The sequence below is a fragment of the Mytilus trossulus genome, chromosome 6, assembly GCF_036588685.1.
Source record: "Mytilus trossulus isolate FHL-02 chromosome 6, PNRI_Mtr1.1.1.hap1, whole genome shotgun sequence".
In the NCBI taxonomy this organism is placed as follows: Eukaryota; Metazoa; Mollusca; class Bivalvia; order Mytilida; family Mytilidae; genus Mytilus; species Mytilus trossulus.
In genome coordinates, this window is record NC_086378.1 from 46,636,810 (window position 1) to 46,656,061 (window position 19,252).

Genomic DNA, 19,252 nt, shown 5'->3' on the forward strand with positions numbered 1-19,252 from the left:
CGATAATGCTAAGCTTCAAAGTATATTCTTTGAATTTCCTCTACACTAGACATAGATCAACCTGTTTAAGTGAAGTTTTCTATCTATCAGATACCAATGAAGTTCAACGGAGATGATTTATGTACAAAGGGCTTGCATAAGACGTCTGCGGCCTGTAAAAATAGAAAAGTTAAATCCAATGCCGTGTGTAGAGAGTGCCATGCTGTTTGCATGTTTAAAGCCGTAGCAACAACTGCTTGAGGGGCCGGTACATGTAGGTTGCCAGTTACAAGGCCAAATATCTGTCCTTAACAAATAAACCTTCATTTTCCAGTAACATTTGAAATTTCTCGCAACCATATTCCAGGACGACCTCTACTACAGGAACTATAATGTCCTTGTCTTGTATATGTTCCTATTCAATTTATTGCTTATCATGTCAGTATTCTTGTTTAGAATATATACCTATTATATTTATTGTTATTGTGCTCTCGTCTTGAATACAAATCGATTATATATATACATGTATTGCTAATGTGTTTTCTTCCTGAATATGCATTAAATATTTGCCCCTGGACGTACTTTAAGCAATTAACAATGAATTAATCGATCAGAGTACTCTTCATGCTCACTTAGACAGTTATTGTGCGTTCTAGGGTTAATGATAGAAATCCAGTTTAGTTTACGAAAATTTATAATTTTTACCACAAAGTGATTATTTGTTGACGACGACGACGACAATGAAGATGGAATGTAGGACCGCTATCATGTCTCTCTTTTGTGACAAAAGTCGCAGGTTCACCAGAAGTAAAATAACAAAAATATAAAACTCCGAAGAAAATTCGAAACAAAATTCCTAAATAACTCACTCGGTAACCTTTATGTCTGAATATATGAAAAACCGTACGACTTTGTTATACTCCGCATGAGAGGGGATAATAAAACACAATATTAAAGAACCTTAGTGAGCACGCTCACATACCCCACGTCCCCTCATTGTCATTGGAGAAATTAAATAAGTGAAAGAAAAAAAAATTGTATAAGAAAAATTAATTTCCTGCCAATATGCACATCTAAATAGTATGTCCTTATTATCTACAAAATTTCAAGAAATTCTGTTGTGTGGTTTGAGAGGAGTTGCGATGACAAACTGTTGCAGTAGTACATTGAGTAAATAAGTTCAAAGGGCGTTACTCCTAGAAAAAAAATTGAATCGCAATTTCCTGTCGATATGCACAACTACATAGTATGTCCTTATTATCTGAAAAGGTTTCATGAAATTCTGTTGTGTGGTTTGAGAGAAGTTGCGATGACAAACTGTTGCAGTAGTACATTATAGTAAATAAGTTCAAAGGGGCGTAACTCCTAGAAAAAAAATTGAATCGCAATTTCCCTTCGATATGCACAACTACATAGTATGTCCTTACTATCTGAAAAGGTTTCATGAAATTATGTTGTGTGGTTTGAGAGGAGTTGCGATGACAAACTGTTGCAGTAGTTCATTATAGTAAATAAGTTCAAAGGGGCGTAACTCCTAGAAAAAAAATTGAATCGCAATTTCCCGTCGATATGCACAACTACATAATATGTCCTTATTATCTGAAAAGGTTTCGTAAAATTCTGTTGTGTGGTTTGAGAGAAGATGCGATGACAAACTGTTGCAGTAGTACATTGAAGCAAATAAGTTCAAAGGGGCGTAACTCCTAGAAAAAAAATGAATCGCAATTTCCCGTCGATATGCACAACTATATAGTATGTCCTTATTATCTGAAAAGGTTTCGTGAAATTCTGTTTTGTGGTTTGAGAGGAGTTGCGATGACAAACTGTTGCAGTAGTACATTAAAGCAAATAAGTTCAAAGGGGCGTAACTCCTAGAAAAAAAATTGAATCAAAATTTCCCGTCGATATGCACAACTACATAGTATGTCCTTATTATCTGAAAAGGTTTCGTGAAATTCTGTTGTGTGGTTTGCGAGGAGTTGCGATGACAAACTGTTGCAGTAGTACATTATAGTAAATAAGTTCAAAGGGGCGTAACTCCTAGAAAAAAAATTGAATCGCAATTTCCCGTCGATATGCACAACTACATAGTACGTCCTTACTATCTGAAAAGGTTTTGTGAAATTCTGTTGTGTGGTTTGAGAGAAGTTGCGATGACAAACTGTTGCAGTAGTACATTATAGTAAATAAGTTCAAAGGGGCGTAACTCCTAGAAATAAATTGAATCGCAATTTCCCGTCGATATGCACAACTACATAGTATGTTCTTACTATCTGAAAAGGTTTCGTGAAATTCTGTTGTGTGGTTTGAGAGGAGTTGCGATGACAAGAAACAGGACTGACGGACGGACGGACGGACTGACGGACGGACAGACGGACGGACGGACGGACAGACGGACGGACGGACGGACGGGTCAAAAACATTATACCCTCCGCAACTTCAAGCAAAATTCAAAACGGGAATTCGCTTATCATATGGCAAAATCAAAAGCTTAAACACAAACCAATAAAAGAAACTAACATATTCCTGACATAGACCAGGAAATTTCATCGTGTAAAAAATGGTGTCTTATACATGCAGCTAGCTTAATCTTTCACTTGTAAAACAGTCCATTTTTGTTTTACATTAATTTCCATTTTATTGACAACATTGTGTAAACAATACAAACAAATGTCAAAATACGGGTACAACAGTCTATATTGTCATTGTCACAATGTGTTATAATCATAATCACTATAAAAAGAAACAAATATGTCAACAACAAAAAACCAAAATGGCATATAAACAAAGCACATGAGGACAAATGAAAGATCAGAACAACTTTCTCTCTCTCTCTCTCTCTCTATCTCTCTGTCTCTCTCTCTCTCTTTTGTAAATATACAAGTGATACACTTCATACTGTAAAACATACATGTATATTTAAAATGTTGATAACAAAACTCGAGTTAGAGGTCACAAAGGTCATTCATCTAAACTTTCTGGTAATGGGTCAGCTTTCTTTGTGAAGTCTATATCAACATAGTTTGTTCTGTTTTCTGATCCAATGATACGACGTCGATCTTTTGGCTTCCTGGTAAAGGATACTTCTATGTATGTCAAACCATCCTGATTTTTTCTCTTGAAAATAAAATTTAAAATTAACTATATGATCAACGTATACTTTAGGTCCTTGATAATGTTGTCTGTTGGTACTTTAAAATTGTTAAATATTCTACTTCATTTGTCTTATTCATGAGTGCATACTTCAAATTACACTTCCTTCTTTTTTAGTGAAAACTGTATCTCATTTTAATAGGTAAAGAAAATAATATACTATGAAAAATGTCATTAAGGCAGCTAGAGTTTCTACATTTTAAACAATAAATGTATTAAAACTTTAGTAAAAGATTTCAGGGTCAATGTACTTGCAAAGTTCTATATAAAAACTTGGGGACATGGATCTTATTTTTCCGTTAAAACACATTGAAATAAACGAGATCACAATTGTATATTATAGGTTTTATAGGTGAAATTTTGTTTCCTTCTTGAGAAAACATTAAACGAAACGTTGATTTGTTCAAACACTTCCGAAATATTAAATGAATATAAGGGGTCATAGGTATTTTCATTTGAAAAACAACGCAATTTGTCCTTTTAAATTCAATATAAATATTTGCCATAGATTTTAAAGGATTCGTTTCTGAAAATATAAAATACGCTTAACTTCACAATACTTTTTGAAAGTTTGAAACATATATTAAGTTAAACATACCCGTCCAGATGGTTTTGTTTTCAATGGTTGATGTATCAGCAAATCTGCATTGCCTTGATTGAAATGAACGTTGTCATTCTCTGTGTAATGTATCTCTAAAAGAATAATAACAAAAATTTAATGTTATATTTGCATGATAAGTAGAAAGTATGACTGAGAACTCAATCTAACAAGAACAGGTTATCGAAAGTATTTATGGTTGGGTTTCATTTTGACGAATTAAAAAGTTGATCAAGCATTCTTAAAACTGCACATTATGTAAATACATTTGGTAGCATTCACCTGCGCACCCTTCGGGGCACCCAAGTGTTTTATGGGGTTCGTGTTGCTACGTTTTTAACTTTTTAATTATGTGTGTTCTGTATATTGTAGTTTGTCTTCTGGTCTTGTTTGTTTTGCCATGGTGCTGCAGTTCTTTTGTAAGTTTCGGAGGTCAGTGTGGCATCCATTTCGCCGAACGATTATACAATATTGTCTAGGGCCAACTAAACCCCGCCTCTGGACGTGTTGAAGACCTATTGATAGTCTTGGGCTGTTTTCTGATATCTTGTCGGGTTTTGTCTCTTTTACACATTCCCCGCTTCCATTCTCTTTTCTAATAGTATTTAATAAGTAAGAAAACGATAATTGACCTCACTTTCGACTGTGAACGGTCACACATGTGCACACAAAAATGTAAACAGCTTACTTTTATATGATTTGTCCACAACTGCATATTCATCATTTGCTTTTTCAATTTCATCTTCTGAAATATATTAAAATAGTTAATTGAAGTAAATGCCTACCCCTCCCCCCAAAAAAAAATATTATAAAAAATCAAAAGGAGAAAGTCGACATGAAAACATTTAATATGAAATTTGGGATCTTTCACAGTTATAATAGATTCGGGACGGTTTTTGGACTAGTATATATGACTTTTCGTTTTGAATTTCATTTGGAGTTTAATATCTTTGTTATTTTACTTTACATGCCAATAACGTCATAGAAAAAAATATTTATAATTGTAAAAATTAAGAAAAAACTGTGCCACATTATATAAACGTAAGACTTTAAACTTTAAAAGACTACTACTGGAGCCTGGTGCTGACGAAACCCAACATCGTTGTCAAAATAATATAATTTCATGCAACTGTCATAAAACCAGGTTTAATCCAGCATTTTATAAATACGAAATCGGGGTTTCGGAAGTTTTGTTATTTTACTTTTTTGTATTTACAATGATAAGTCAATGTTCTCATGCTGGTAGTTCATAATCTAAGAACGTCTTTGATACACTGTTTTATATAACCCGATAATACTATGTTAAAATACAAATCATTAAAATAAGCAAAAAAAGTAATCGTACACATTACATTAAACGCTTTACAGCAAGGATCAAAGGAAAAATTATGTTAAAAAAAACTCTTCAGACATACCAGGTTTTGTACGCTCGATGCGCGTTTCATCTTCATATGACTCACCTGTAGCGCTCGGATGAAAAGAGATGCAAAATCAAATAAATAACAAAGTAACAAAAGAAAAGAATATTTATGATTGTGACATACCTTTGTAATGTACCTTTTTAGATTTGGATTTAGGTTTAACAACAGATGCATATTCAGCATTTGCAGGTTCAGTAGAATCCTCGTTTTCGTTTCCTACAGGAGGAAGAATGATAACAAATACATGTTTCTCATTTTAAATATCATAAAGTTATGCAATCTATGCAGGCAAAGACGACTATTTCATAGATGAAGACGAAATAAGTGTTACACACCAAATCGTTAGACATATTTGGTTGTCGTTGTTTATTTATCATTTACTCTAATCTGCTTTATATTCATTATGTACTAAAAAAAGTCTGTAGAATTTCAAATTAGCGTGTCCAGTTCAAATTTTTAGCAATACAATTTCATCTTATTTAAAAAAAAAAAATTGATTGAGATAAATACATCAATTTTCTGTGACTTAGTAATGACTTTGTTTAAAAAGAAAGAATTTTACAACTCCACCATACTTAATTGTCTAAAAGTAACGTCCATAAGCAGGTAATTCTGTAATTATACATCAAATTACAAAATTTGTAAGTAACCCGCAATATTCAGATGTGTCTTTTTTGGTTTGTTATGTATGCTTCTATTATTTTCGATTTATGCAAATAAATCACTACAATCCAACAGCACAACTACAAACGATCTATATCAATAAAATATATAAGCAGGACACTTTGTACAACTGTAGTATAATAGTGTAGTTTGAAATTTTCATTATAAAGAAGTTAAAATTATTTAATTTAGGTACTTACCCGGGTTTCTCCGTTTTAATTTCTGTTGTACCTTATCAACTGCTGCATACAACACATTGCTTTCAGCTGTTGATTCTGAAACTGAATTTTAAGAAATTTGTGGTCATCATGTTTGAAATAAATTGATTCACATACAAGAGACATAGACAATGAAAGGAACTGGAAGTCTTGTTGTTACATGACAGGTTAGACGAAGAGTTCTATGATGTATTTTGAAATAAAATTGAGAATGTATCAAAGAGACAACAAACCGACCATAGAAAAAAAGGAGAGTTTACCTTAGATTATATTATCTAATCTGTTTAGACCTGTGTTATGTTGTCCGCGTTAAAATGTGTATTATACGTTGAAATAAAGATTTGGATGTTGGTGTTTTCAGTACTTTTGCTGTTTTTGCAATGAAGAGTTACATGATTATTGAAATATTTAAACTGGCCTGGTAATCAATGAAAACAAAAATATGCCTAATACAGGCAGCACATTTTAATATTTTCCACTAAAAGAGAGTAAATAATAATATAACAAGCATGAGTCCATAGTACAAGGATGCCTCACTCGCTCTATCCTTTTCTATGTTCAATGGACCATTAAATTGGGGTCAAAACTATAATTTGGCCATAATTTTAGAAAAATCATATTATACGGAACATACGTAGTTAGTTTCAAGTTGATTATACTACCTTAAAAACTACCTTGACCAAAAACTTTAATCTGCAACGGGACAGACGGACCAACAGACAGACGGATGAACAGACAAACGGACGAACGGATGCACAGACCAGAAAACAGTATGCCCCTCTACTATCGTAGTTGGGGCTATAAAGTGAAAATAAAGTAGCCGCGTGAATTTATTATGCACACTAACCAACAGATGAAAACTAGAAGTACTATGAATTACCTCTGTACTACAACTCACTTTAACTGCGAGTTATCTCTGAATTACTTCTCAGTTTTACTGTGAGTTACCTCTATATTAAAACTTAGTTTTACTTTACTATATTACCTCTCAATTTTACTGTGAGATACTACTTTATTAATTCTCAATTTTATTGTGAGTTACCACTATATTACAACTCATTTTGCTGTGAGATACCACTATATTACTACTCAGTTTTACTGTACGTTACCACTATATTACAACTCCGTTTTACAGCGAGATATTTCTAAATTACTTCTCAGTTTTACTGTGAGTTATCTCTATATTAAAACTCAGTTTTACTTAACGATACCACTATATTACTACTCAATTTTACTGTGAGATACTACTTTATTACTACTTAGTTTTACTGTGAGATACTTCTATATTACAACGGTTTTAGATTTTTAATCGATTTATGACTTTTCAACCACGGTATACTACTGTTAACTTTTGTCAAATTTACATAAAAACGACCCTTTTAAGGCCATATGATGTTGAGATAAAAACAAAATAGGAGATGAACCGTAGCATCATATTGTTATGAATGTGAGAAAGGTTAAATAAATTCTAACAAAGAAACACGAACGAAACTTAAGAAAATAATAGGAAAAGTGTTACCCCACAATACAACAATGGCATTAGTTACGGAAACCCTTTAAATCATTCTAATCAATATAGAAAATAGGAGATACATAATTTCATTATTACATGAAGAATCCGCGAAAGTTTAATTTTAACACATATACTGGTTAATGAGGATAAGGAGGTTAATCCCCCCCCCTTTTTTTTTTTTTATAAAAGTCAAAGTATATGTTTTTTAATGGAATACACCAGCTATCATTCGGATCAAAAAGTAGAATAGAAGGTGGCCAATTGTAAAATGACATAAACAAAATCCGTGAATGTTTGATTACAACCCTTTTACTAGTTTATGAGGAGTGCAGATACGGATGTTCCCGCTCTGTAATATTAAAGGACAAAACTATGCTTGTGCAAGGAAAATCCAAGAAAGAATTCGATTCAAATGAGAAAAAGAAGATGAACAGTCCATTACATAATAAAGTCTTTATGAAATTTTCTTTGGAATTCGACTCTTGGTAACGATAAAATTGGTCCAGATAGACAACCCTTACTATATATCCTCACTAAGTATAGGAATATAATTGATATTCCGCCTGTTGAATGATCATGGCACCATAATTTTTGCCTATTTAAAACAAGATCGAAAGCGACTCTTCGCGAGCGTTTCCTGATTTCTTGTACATTTTTGTAGAATTATAATTTATTTACTCTAGTATTGTTCAACGCGTGTATATTTGTATCCTGTCCTGACTAGTTCAAGCTCAAATGTTTAGTTTTACAATTACAAAATGTTTTATTGTAATCTACATCGCCTTTACACGCACCATCAACTAGTTAACAACATGTATACTGTAAAAAGCCATTTAATAAGTAGCAATCATTGTTCCTATCTAATTGTGTTTTTTTTTGTAATTCCTAATTTCGATTACACTTAAGAATATGATTTATTAAACTAATAAAACTCTACCAAATTGCATAAGTATGTCTCATATCAGTCAAAAGCCTCGTCTGCAATGTTTTTATTATTTTAGCAGGTATTTTTATTATCATTTAAGCAATATCCTGAGGGTGGTTATAATCTCAGTAGATTTACGTCTTTATTCTGTGTATAGTAAACTTTCAGAATTTTTTAGTTTTGAAAATATGCAGCTGCGTCGAAAATAGTTAAAATAACAAAAATACTGAACTCCGAAGAAAATTTAAAAACGGAAAGTCCCTAATCAAATGGCAAAATCAAATGATAAAACACATCAAACGAATGGACAACAACTGTCATATTCTTGACTTGGTACAGGCATTCTCAAATTGTTGAAAATTGTAGATTGAGCCTGGATTGAAATTGTTTCTATTTTTTTTTTATTGTAACGGTAAGATTGGCATCACATTTCCTTTTACAAATGTACTTATAAATTAATATAGTATATTTTAGTGACTTACCACGTGTGTTAAATTTATTTCTTTTGTTGCAAAACACATATAGAGAACTGACTACTATAAGTATAACTGCAATAACACACCCAATTCCAATAAATATAGGAGTCATGGAGGCTGATTTTGATGGCGATTGAACAGTAGGTTCAACTGAAATATAGACGGAAAAGGGAATAAATTATGATTATTCAACCAATTAATGTCAGTAATAAATATTTAACTAAGTGTTGATATCAAAGCATGATAACACGATGAAACGAGTATTTGCTGTGAAATGATTCACGACAATTCAAAACATTTTACCCATAACGTTATGATATACACACAAGGAAATATGTACCACAGTGTATAATTACCAACGAAACATTGATCCATAAAGTTTCAATGAATTAGATTCGAGTAAATAAACATCACCGTAAACTTAACCAATTACGAAATAGTGTGTAGTCAGCAATACAATTTTAAGACATTTCAAACAAATAACAAAAAAAAAGGTACAATTGAACAGACAATGTACACCAAACGGCTACTACTGAAGTTCAGGCTTTTGACATAGAAAGGCACGTGATTAATCTTGTTCATGAGTTCTACATTAACTGTGGAATTATTGAACTGATAATAAAAGCTAGCAGTTACTAAACGCTTTTTTAAGTCGTTTAATTAGATAAACAAACACAGGTTTCTCAGACGTTATTTTAATAATTTCCTTGATGTATTGGCCTACATAAATAGGGTATTATCCGACTATTTTTTCAGTTATCTGAGGTAGTTGCATCTAATTCTGAGTTTGTAACATGTTTATTGCCAAATAGCAAGGCTTGTTATATGACATTATATGACATAAATGATATGTTGAAGCAGCAATTGATATGTTCATTTTTTATATATTTTAAAACAGATAATTAGGATAACTTTATTCCAATGTTATTTCTCATGATAACATTAATAGCTGAGACTAGTAAATTATAGTATATAGAATAAGGTTAAAATAAGGTAAAGCGGCATATTCACCAACGATACAGCTAGGCAACATTGACCCAACAACAATACAAAATGTGAATGAAAACTTGCAGCCACTTATACACTATGGACTTCTGGATAGAACGATTATATTGTCAAACTACTATTACTTGCAAACAATAGAACAGATGGACCAATTGCCTTATTTATGTTAACAAACGAGAAACAAATATATCAGACAACAGGAAACCAACAATATATACTGAATAACAGGCTCCTGATGTGGGACAGACACATAATGAGTGTTTCAAGATTGCATGTTTATGTGCGTAATCGCTTAACCTAGATATATTTGTCAAAATAGATCAAGTATTAAACTTAATGTAAAATTCTGATTGAGAGGGATTTGCCCATCATTTCACACAAAATACTCTATAAAATATATTAATGATACAATCATGTCTTCTTATAACCGAATTAGATCGGGTTTATCATTGAGTACATATACCCGGATATACAAGTATTTTAAAGTTGTACCGAGCATTGAATATAAAAAATATCAAAAACTGACAAAACTACCAGGCTTGTAATTTAAAACATCAGACGTGCGTTTTGTCTACATAAGAATCAACAGTGACGATCTGATCAAAATAGTTCGAAATCAAAAAGAAGTTCAAAGTTGAAGAGCGTTGAGGATCATTTAACAAAATGATTCTTGACAAATCATTAGAAAGTAAAACACCACACAAAGAAACACGAACGAAACTTAAGAAAATAAAAAAAAATATCAATCTATTTGGTCAGCTTTACCTTCCGTTTTAAATTCAAATGATGCATTCCTTTGTCCTTGTAAGTTCTTTGACACAACAACTACTTGATATGACGTGTCTGGTTTCAGCTGATCTAGTGTGTAGTATACCGTACTACCCGTTTTAATATCATTATTTTGTAGACTCTTTGTGTTCCATTTTACATCATCTGTAGCTTTATACTGAACCGAAAAGGTTTGCTCGTGTCCACCATTAAATCCAGCAATCCAAGATATATTTACTGATCGAAATGTTGTTGTTACGACAGAGATATTTTGCGGTGTTTCTGGCTTATCTGAAATTAAATATTATTGGACTTTTCCCTCAGGATTTATCTTTCGTAAACATAAAACAACTGTTTTACATACTACTATACATTAAACATGATTGTAACTTAAAAAAAATAAATGTACATGCATTGTATCAATTCTACTCATTACAAATAGTTCCATAATCAAGACTTATGATAGATTTATATGAATACTGAATAACCTCATTTTTTTTTACCACCAACTTATGTAAATCTTGCTTTTATAATACATTTTCTGAAAATTTTACGACTGTAATATATATCATTATCATTTACCAAAAAATGATGGTCGTCATTAACGGAGAAAGTATTTTTCACTTATTACTGAGCACATGATTTCAATAGTTTGAAGTATATGTTTTTGTTTCCTATATTTTGCTAAAATTGAAGTTTGTTTGCGGTGTATTCGCGACATTCTGACCGCATATTATGTTCAGCTTCTTCATGTAAATAATAGGAAAGGGACATGTTGTTAAACTTACACTTCTACTTGTGATAATGGATCTGGTGCATTTAAAGCTTTGCATAAACAGACTGTTACATATAAAAGGAAGAACAAAAAATAGTGTAATCCCTTACAGGGGATGCAAAATATATCATAGATACATTCAAACTAAAAAAAAAACTAACAGTGACATGACAAAAAGCCAAAAGGCAAATAACATTACACATAAGGCTACTAAGCAAGATTCAGACTAAACAACATGAACCCTCCCAAAAAAAACCAGAAACATTCTGTTGATCTCATTCAATTTATAGATCTCAAACTTTTTGTTACCCCTGACAAGTATTTCACGATAAGAAACGTTAATTTCAAAACCTTCAAAAGAACTAAAAAAAAAAGTTAGGTAAAACTTTATAAATGTCATGTAACTACATTGCAACATTTTAAGTAATATTCATTTCAATATCAGACGTCTCTTGATTTCTTAGACATGTCATCACTACAATAAACTTTGTAGCTTGTATCTACAATTATCGAATGTTGACACAGCAATCTAACTATTTTTCTAAATATTTGTTTTCAATCGTGAATGAAGGCGTTGGTTTAAAAAAAACAAACATAAACACGTCATCTTTAAATGATATAAAAATGTAAAGAGTTTGAATAAGGAAGAGGTACATGAATTATCAACCTAGTTAGTTTTGACGTTTTGTTGTACTATAATAATAGTTATACTGTTCGTTTTCTTCGACGTATCGACATCACTTGCCGTTAGACACCAATCAATCAACAGTGCATAGGAGTTCGATGAGAAAGAACAATAATTATCAATATTTATATTGTTAACTAAACATAGCTTTGTAAAAAAGAAAAAGTAAGAGACGTTACAACAGAAGAAGTTAATTACAGCAATTGTTTGTTTCTTTGTAATATGTTGATTTGTACACTGAAAGCAGAAGATGAATTTCCAGTCAAACGACTTGTTCTAGCTTCTTACGTCTCGTTTGCAGCTGATGCGATTCCATCAACTGTTGATTGTTACCTTTTATTATATTCTAAACAGATTAGTGGATTTTAACTTCCGTAAACAACATGAACAACTGCTGCATGACATGATTGTAATGAATAACAATCATAAGTTAGGTTATGTGTTCTCTGCGTTTTGATGCGAGTTAGTTAACTATGCTCAAAATAAAATTGAATTAATACATAAATATACAAATACCTTGCGGTTTCAAAGTAATATTTTCCACAATACATCCAAATCCGTTACATATGTTGATTACATACACACCAAAGTCCTCTTCCGATCTGATACGTATTTCGGAATGAATTTTGTGTCTGTATTCATATCTGTTTTTCTCGATCTTCCAAGTGAAGCCAGTAACACGTCCCCACGTTACATTTGGTGCCGGGAATGATATAACTTGAAATTCTATATTTTCTACTGTATCAATTTTTGCACCTATTGTTCTTGATTTTGATGTGGCGTTTCTAGGTTTACCTGAAACACGTTTTTAATTGTAGATACACTGACTAAGCGATACATTTTCTTTCAACACGTTAAAATACATACGCCAATTTGTTTTGAAAAGTCATGAAATTGGTGGAACAACAATTTTAAATAACTTTTTATTTATTCGTTCCGTCGATACTTCTATTTCTAAAGTATTATATAATGATTTCCATTAAGTACAACATATTAACATATTGATGACTGTGATATTAGCGACTTTTTGCCAGATTAGCCAGTGCATTTGATTTTATTAAAAACAAGGTACTCTTTTTATGATAAGGTGCTATCAGAACAAGAGAATGTAATTATTATTTTTAAAAGAAATGAATGAAAGGCAATCAAGCGTTTCATCATTGAAACATTTTTAACAAATGTAAAAAAATAAAAATATCTGACAATATAATAAAGGTAAAAGACATGTATTACTATATATATTAAACAAAAGTCTGTGATCACTTTACGTTTTTAAACATGATAAATATATTTGTATGTTAACTTATGTAAAATAGTAAAGCCAGTAACCAACACAAATGGAACAAGTACTGTAGAGGTGTTTTCTTTGACTTCAATTATTTAAGTAAATCAAATGTGAATGTATTGCTAAATGTATGACTTTTGAAAGTATGATAAAAAGTAATTGTATATCTGAATCCTATTTATAAAAATTTCAGCCTAAAAAAGTAAAAGAATTTCTTTTTGGTCATTTTCCGAGAAATTTCAAACATTTTCATTTTTTCATGATATTATATATGGTGCCTCCCCTAGCACAATGATATTTTGGTTGCAAAATAAAGAATATGATAAAAGATTATTTATGCTAAAATATTGGTGGGCGAAGGGTGGCGCCACTGTTAATTTTACAGAAAACCATCATAAATTTTGCAGAATTCTGCCAAAAAATCAGGTTTTTATAGAATTAATCTATAGTATGACATCACAAATACGTCATTTATGTTTTCATAAAATGTTCACCTCATTAGGGCAGCGAAAACAATTATTTTGTTTGGGCCACAAGTATGAGTTAGTAAACCAACTCCTTTTTGTTTTTTTTTACAAATACATGTATGTGCCTCTCCGCTGTCATGTGTTACACAGAACATTAAGGTTATCTGTTCGCAATAAACTTTGAAGCATATATTATTTGTTTTAACAATCCTTGTTACTCATATGAACAAATTACTGAACAATATCACAATAACAATTTCCTTCAATTATTTTATTTTACAGTTGCTTGCTCCGTGCGGAAAGATTGAATCTTAAAATTGGCTTACATGAAGTCAAACATCATGATACTTGAACAACTTTTTTTATGAATGTGTTTATTAAAATAAGACTGCAAAGAAGTATGCAAAATGAATATTTTTTTAAAGGTATGGCCAACATATGTATTACAATTAAGATGCACGTTTGATTTAATCGCGGTTCACTAATTCGTTATGAGCCTATAATAAAAGTCAGAACATATGTATGGTATTACCAGTCTGTCAGTCAATTTGAAATATTTTCATTGCGTCAAACTTAGAACTGTTAAAAGGGATGTTTTATATTCCAGATCTTAACAGTTTAAATGATCTTTTCGTGATAAATACTGCCTGTTAAAGGGCTAGATAAGCTGAATTGACTGCATACAAAAACCTTATTGTAAGCACTTTAAAATTCACAGCAGGCAAAAAGAAATTTCTATATATAATCTTATGTTAAGACATTAAAAATCTCAATCAGCTCATTTTTTTCAAATTAAAAATGAATATTTAGATACCAAAAATAAAATGAAAGTGATTACAGTGTTTGTTTCTTCACTTGTTTGTCGTTAAGACATCAAAGATTTTAAAACGATTTCTTAACTAAACATTTATGCACTATAGCAGAATCGATCTAGCTCAGTCTACATCACCATGGATCACAATTTGTACGTTCCTATCTGTCTTAGATAGCGCTTATACTTTCTTGAATGTATTGGATTGGTTTGCTATGTTGTCCTGTAACATTAACAATTCTCTTTATCATGTGTAAATGTATTGTCCAATAGATTTTCAACATTTAAATTTGCAAAACAGTTGTCTTCGTACACTTTTGACTTCTGATACCCATAATGTCTTATTATGGTTCGTATGTTTTATTTTTCTTTTTTTATTCCGTTTACTCTTTCTGATGGTACTTGTAAATAACAAAAATATTAATAAACAATAAATTCAGAAATAATGGCGTCCATTTATCATTTGTTTATTATCATAGCGATTTTGTCTTTTAAGACGAAAAATGCAGTTATTATTTTTGCAATATTGAGAAAAATTCCTATTCATTTTTATCCAAAATCCAAAATGCGAGTTTAAATTGTTACGATAACAACCCTGTCGCATTTTGGTAATAATAAAAAGAACGCCATAAATTCAGAACTTACATTAATAGCATGTCTTTTTTTTTTACAAAACATGCATTTTAATCAAATTGATACATAGGGAATAATGAAATTCAAATTTACATGTTAGTGTTGAAGATACTGCTATAAATTAACTTACAACATATTTTAAAGTTCACCGTTCTAGTATCTGCATATGGTATCCCATTACTAGCCTGAATTGGGAAATTTCCAGAATCTTCACATTTAAGAGAAGGTAGGTTAGATGTGTAATCAATATATCCATTGCCTTTATATTGTAGTTTAATTTTCAACAAGGCAGATTTAAACATTATTTGCGGATCAGGATTACTTTCCACACGCAGTGCCATTTTCACATGTTCTTCTTCATTTAAAAAAAAAGCTGCAGGACTACGTACTCTATTTCTCTGTCTGTCAGAACTTAACCATATATCAGTTATTTTCGGAGAATCTGAAATATTTTATACAATGCTTCAAAACAATAATTATTTTTCACCTTGGTTCAGGCATTAATCATAAATGTCTTTATTCACTCTGCGGTATAAATAATCTGGCTGTATGAACCTACACTGAAGCGGAAATTCCCTGAGAAAAATTTGGTCATATGATTTTGATTCGATTCTGTTTAAAAATGCTTTTAACATTTTGATTTGGAATTGCTGACCTCGTACCGGTTGAATGTAATTCATAATACAGGTACCACTGATGTTTTGTCTTTGTTGAAGCACTGTAACATTTTATCGCACGATAATATATAGTTGGCCAATTATTCAACTTTGTATTTATTAATATAGAAGACGCGATTGTGTTCATCCTATTGACTAAGAACGATCTTCGAATGATGATTACAAATGAGTAGCGAAAGATACTAGTTGAAAATTTAAGCGTATTAATCAAAACGAACGGACAAATAATACTACACAAGACACAACATGGAAAATTTAAACTAAGCAACTCGAACCCCATAACAAACTAGGGTTGATCTCAGGTGCTCCGATAGGGCATGCAGGCAGATCCTGCTCCACATGTGGAATCCATCATGTAGCTCATTTTATTAAAACCCGATGAATAGTCTAATTCGGAAGGTCATATTCGAGTTATAATGAATAGAAGGGATTGTTACAACAAAAGGAACATATCCGATATCTTCTTTGAAACGGATGCTCCGTAACGGTCAATAAACTCGTGCTGGTGTCTGTAAAATTAACGAAGGGACGATTTCAACTTCACCATTTAGAATTCTTCATACCAAAGCATCTTTTTGAGCAGCAACCTTCTGTCAAGTAAAGCCTGATAGGAAATACACGCTCGAGAGTATCCTATCAATTTGGATATATATACTCGATATGCCGGCGCAGCTGGAATGTTTCTAAAAATAAAGCTCACAATTGTGAAGCTTAACTCACCTCTTTTGTCGTAAAGTTTTGTTTTCAACCGACCCTCATTGTGAAGTAATAATTCATGTCTAGCATCATAGAGATAATAAAAGACATAGAAGACTCATTTCAGTCTTCACGTTACACATTTTAAATTATAAGGCATGTTTATGTTTGAAATAATGTAAAAGCAAATACCTGGCTAAATCGGCCAATAATAAGGTTACAAATAGGGATACAATTAAATATCGATAAGTATGTTCAAAATATAGACTTAAAATTCATCTTTCTAACTGAAAACAGTGGATTATTCGATGTTATCTAAATTCACTATTACGTTATAAATAATGCATAGTTTAAGGTTTTTCTTGTCACAGAACATACATTTTACCGAGGGGTGTCATGACTGATCAAATGAAAGACCGATCGTAGGGACATCTTATTTTGGTATGTTCTACGACAAGAAAAACCTTAAAATATGCATTATCTGACTTCATATACAGAGTTATTTCTTTTTTTTTAATTTCATTGTACTTGTATGTTATATTCAGCTGGAAAAAGAATATTTTTGCAGTTAATTACCAAAGAGGGACGAAAGATACCAAATGGACAGTCAAACACATAAATCTAAAATAAACTGACAACGCCATGGCTACAAATGAAAATGACAAACAGACAAACAATAGTACACATGACACAACACGGAAAACTAAAGAATAAACAACACGAACCCCACCAAACATTGGAGGTGATGTACAAATGTAATCGTGTAAACTTGTAATAACTTGTATTTTCCATATTAATGTTTTAGAAAAAACATATTATTTAAACTCTTTTATGTGTCTTACAACCTACGTATTGACCCTTAATACTTACACTGTACATTCACTAATGTGTCTTTTGTCTTGTATACATAGCCTGTAGAATGATCTACCCGGCAGCGGTATTTTCCGGTTTGACTTCTGTTTATGGCTTGAACCCTTACACCCCGGCCTTGGTTAAACATGTATTCTTTAGGAACGGGGTTGAAGGTGCCTGTCCACTTTTGTTTCCAATTGTAATTACATCCAGGATTGCAGGTTGCATAACAATGTAAAGGACCTAATGTAGTTCCTTCTGTAACATTTAAATGTGTGATTGCAGGTTCTACTACAACATTTTCAGGACCATCTACAAAATTACAGAAAATATTTGAAAAACAAAAATATAAGTTTCTAGTAACAAATAAGATAATTTCAGTTGGCGCATAAAAAAATAAGGAGTTAAACGTAAGACATAACAACAAATAAAATAGCGATCATATAAAAAAAACAGGGATCGATCGATTCACAATATTAATTTCAAACATTAAAACTTATTTTCTAGTGGATGCATGTTTATAAGTTGTGGATGTTCCATAATTATCTTCTGCCTCGTTTTGAAAAGAGAACTACAGAGTGAGCGACGCAAACTTAGTCATAACCGAAATTAGTCTCTGGTGTTCTGATTTTTACTAACATGATACTAAAGGGACATTCAAACTCATGAGTCGAAAATAAAATGACAACGCCATGGTTAAAAAAACATAAACAATCAAACTATGACAAGTGTTTTTTTGTTACTAGTGGTACATGTTCTAAATTATTACAACATATGCCACTCAAATATAAACTAAAACAGCCACTCACTAAATGCATTTTAGAATTACTAGTGAAGCACACTGAAGCTGTTATTTGAATTATCATACTTACAGTATGGGTCTAATGTTACACTATCACCCATTATCGATTTTTTTCCTAGTTCATCTGTTGCCATGCATGATATGATCGTTCCATTATCCAACTTCGTAATTTTGTTCATTGTTAATCTATTGTTGTTGGAATCTCCTCTTTTATTCCCCAAAAAGTGATATAATAGATGTGAAGGTAAATATCCAGGCCAACGTTGAACCATTGAAGTACAGGTAAGGGTAATGTTATCCCCAACAAATGGATGCTCAGGTTGAATGGTTAATATCGGTTTAACAGGTTTTGCTGAAATGTTTATGGAAGAACATTTCTATTGAAATATTTATTCATCCATAAAATGCCTTGCAGTAAATTGAAACTGTTAAATATTCTTTCTATTTTCTAAAAAGGTTTTCCTTTCTATTACATTGACTCTGCATTTACTTTGGTGAATTTCAACTAGATACATGTGTATGCACTTGATATTTTTCATAATTATTTGTTTTACGTCAAATATATTTCACAAGAAAATAAAAATTCATATCGGCATGTGTGTCCGGAATGAGTTAAACTAATTTAAAATCAATTGTTCTTGTTTTCATTATTGGCAAGTTTCAATGGTTATTCAATATATAATAGGGAAAAAAGAAACGTTACATTGGTTTTTAATTTGAAAATATCACATATATTAATTTCAAATATTTTCATGATTACAACTAGTCACCTGGATGATTTATCTATCAAATTAATTCGGTTTAAAAAGTATCGGAAATGACGTGACGTCATTTTATGATTTCAAACAAA

The 19,252-nt window shown here is 31.5% G+C and overlaps 2 protein-coding genes across 2 annotated transcripts in view; both read right to left on the reverse strand.

Annotated features, from left to right (window-relative positions):
• LOC134723453 (uncharacterized) overlaps nucleotides 1-19,252 on the reverse strand; it is a 48,858-nt gene that overhangs the window by 15,500 nt on the left and 14,106 nt on the right. The window lies entirely within an intron of this gene.
• On the reverse strand, nucleotides 2,421-18,503 carry LOC134722235 (neural cell adhesion molecule 1-like). Its single transcript, XM_063585846.1, has 11 exons — nucleotides 18,473-18,503; nucleotides 17,619-17,912; nucleotides 15,506-15,817; nucleotides 12,696-12,974; nucleotides 10,717-11,010; nucleotides 8,953-9,096; nucleotides 6,015-6,095; nucleotides 5,275-5,367; nucleotides 4,419-4,475; nucleotides 3,731-3,825; nucleotides 2,421-3,096 (listed from the first exon to the last, which is right to left on the reverse strand). Exons 1-11 carry the CDS (start codon nucleotides 18,501-18,503, stop codon nucleotides 2,941-2,943), a joined length of 1,836 nt encoding a protein of 611 aa, XP_063441916.1. The 3' UTR covers nucleotides 2,421-2,940.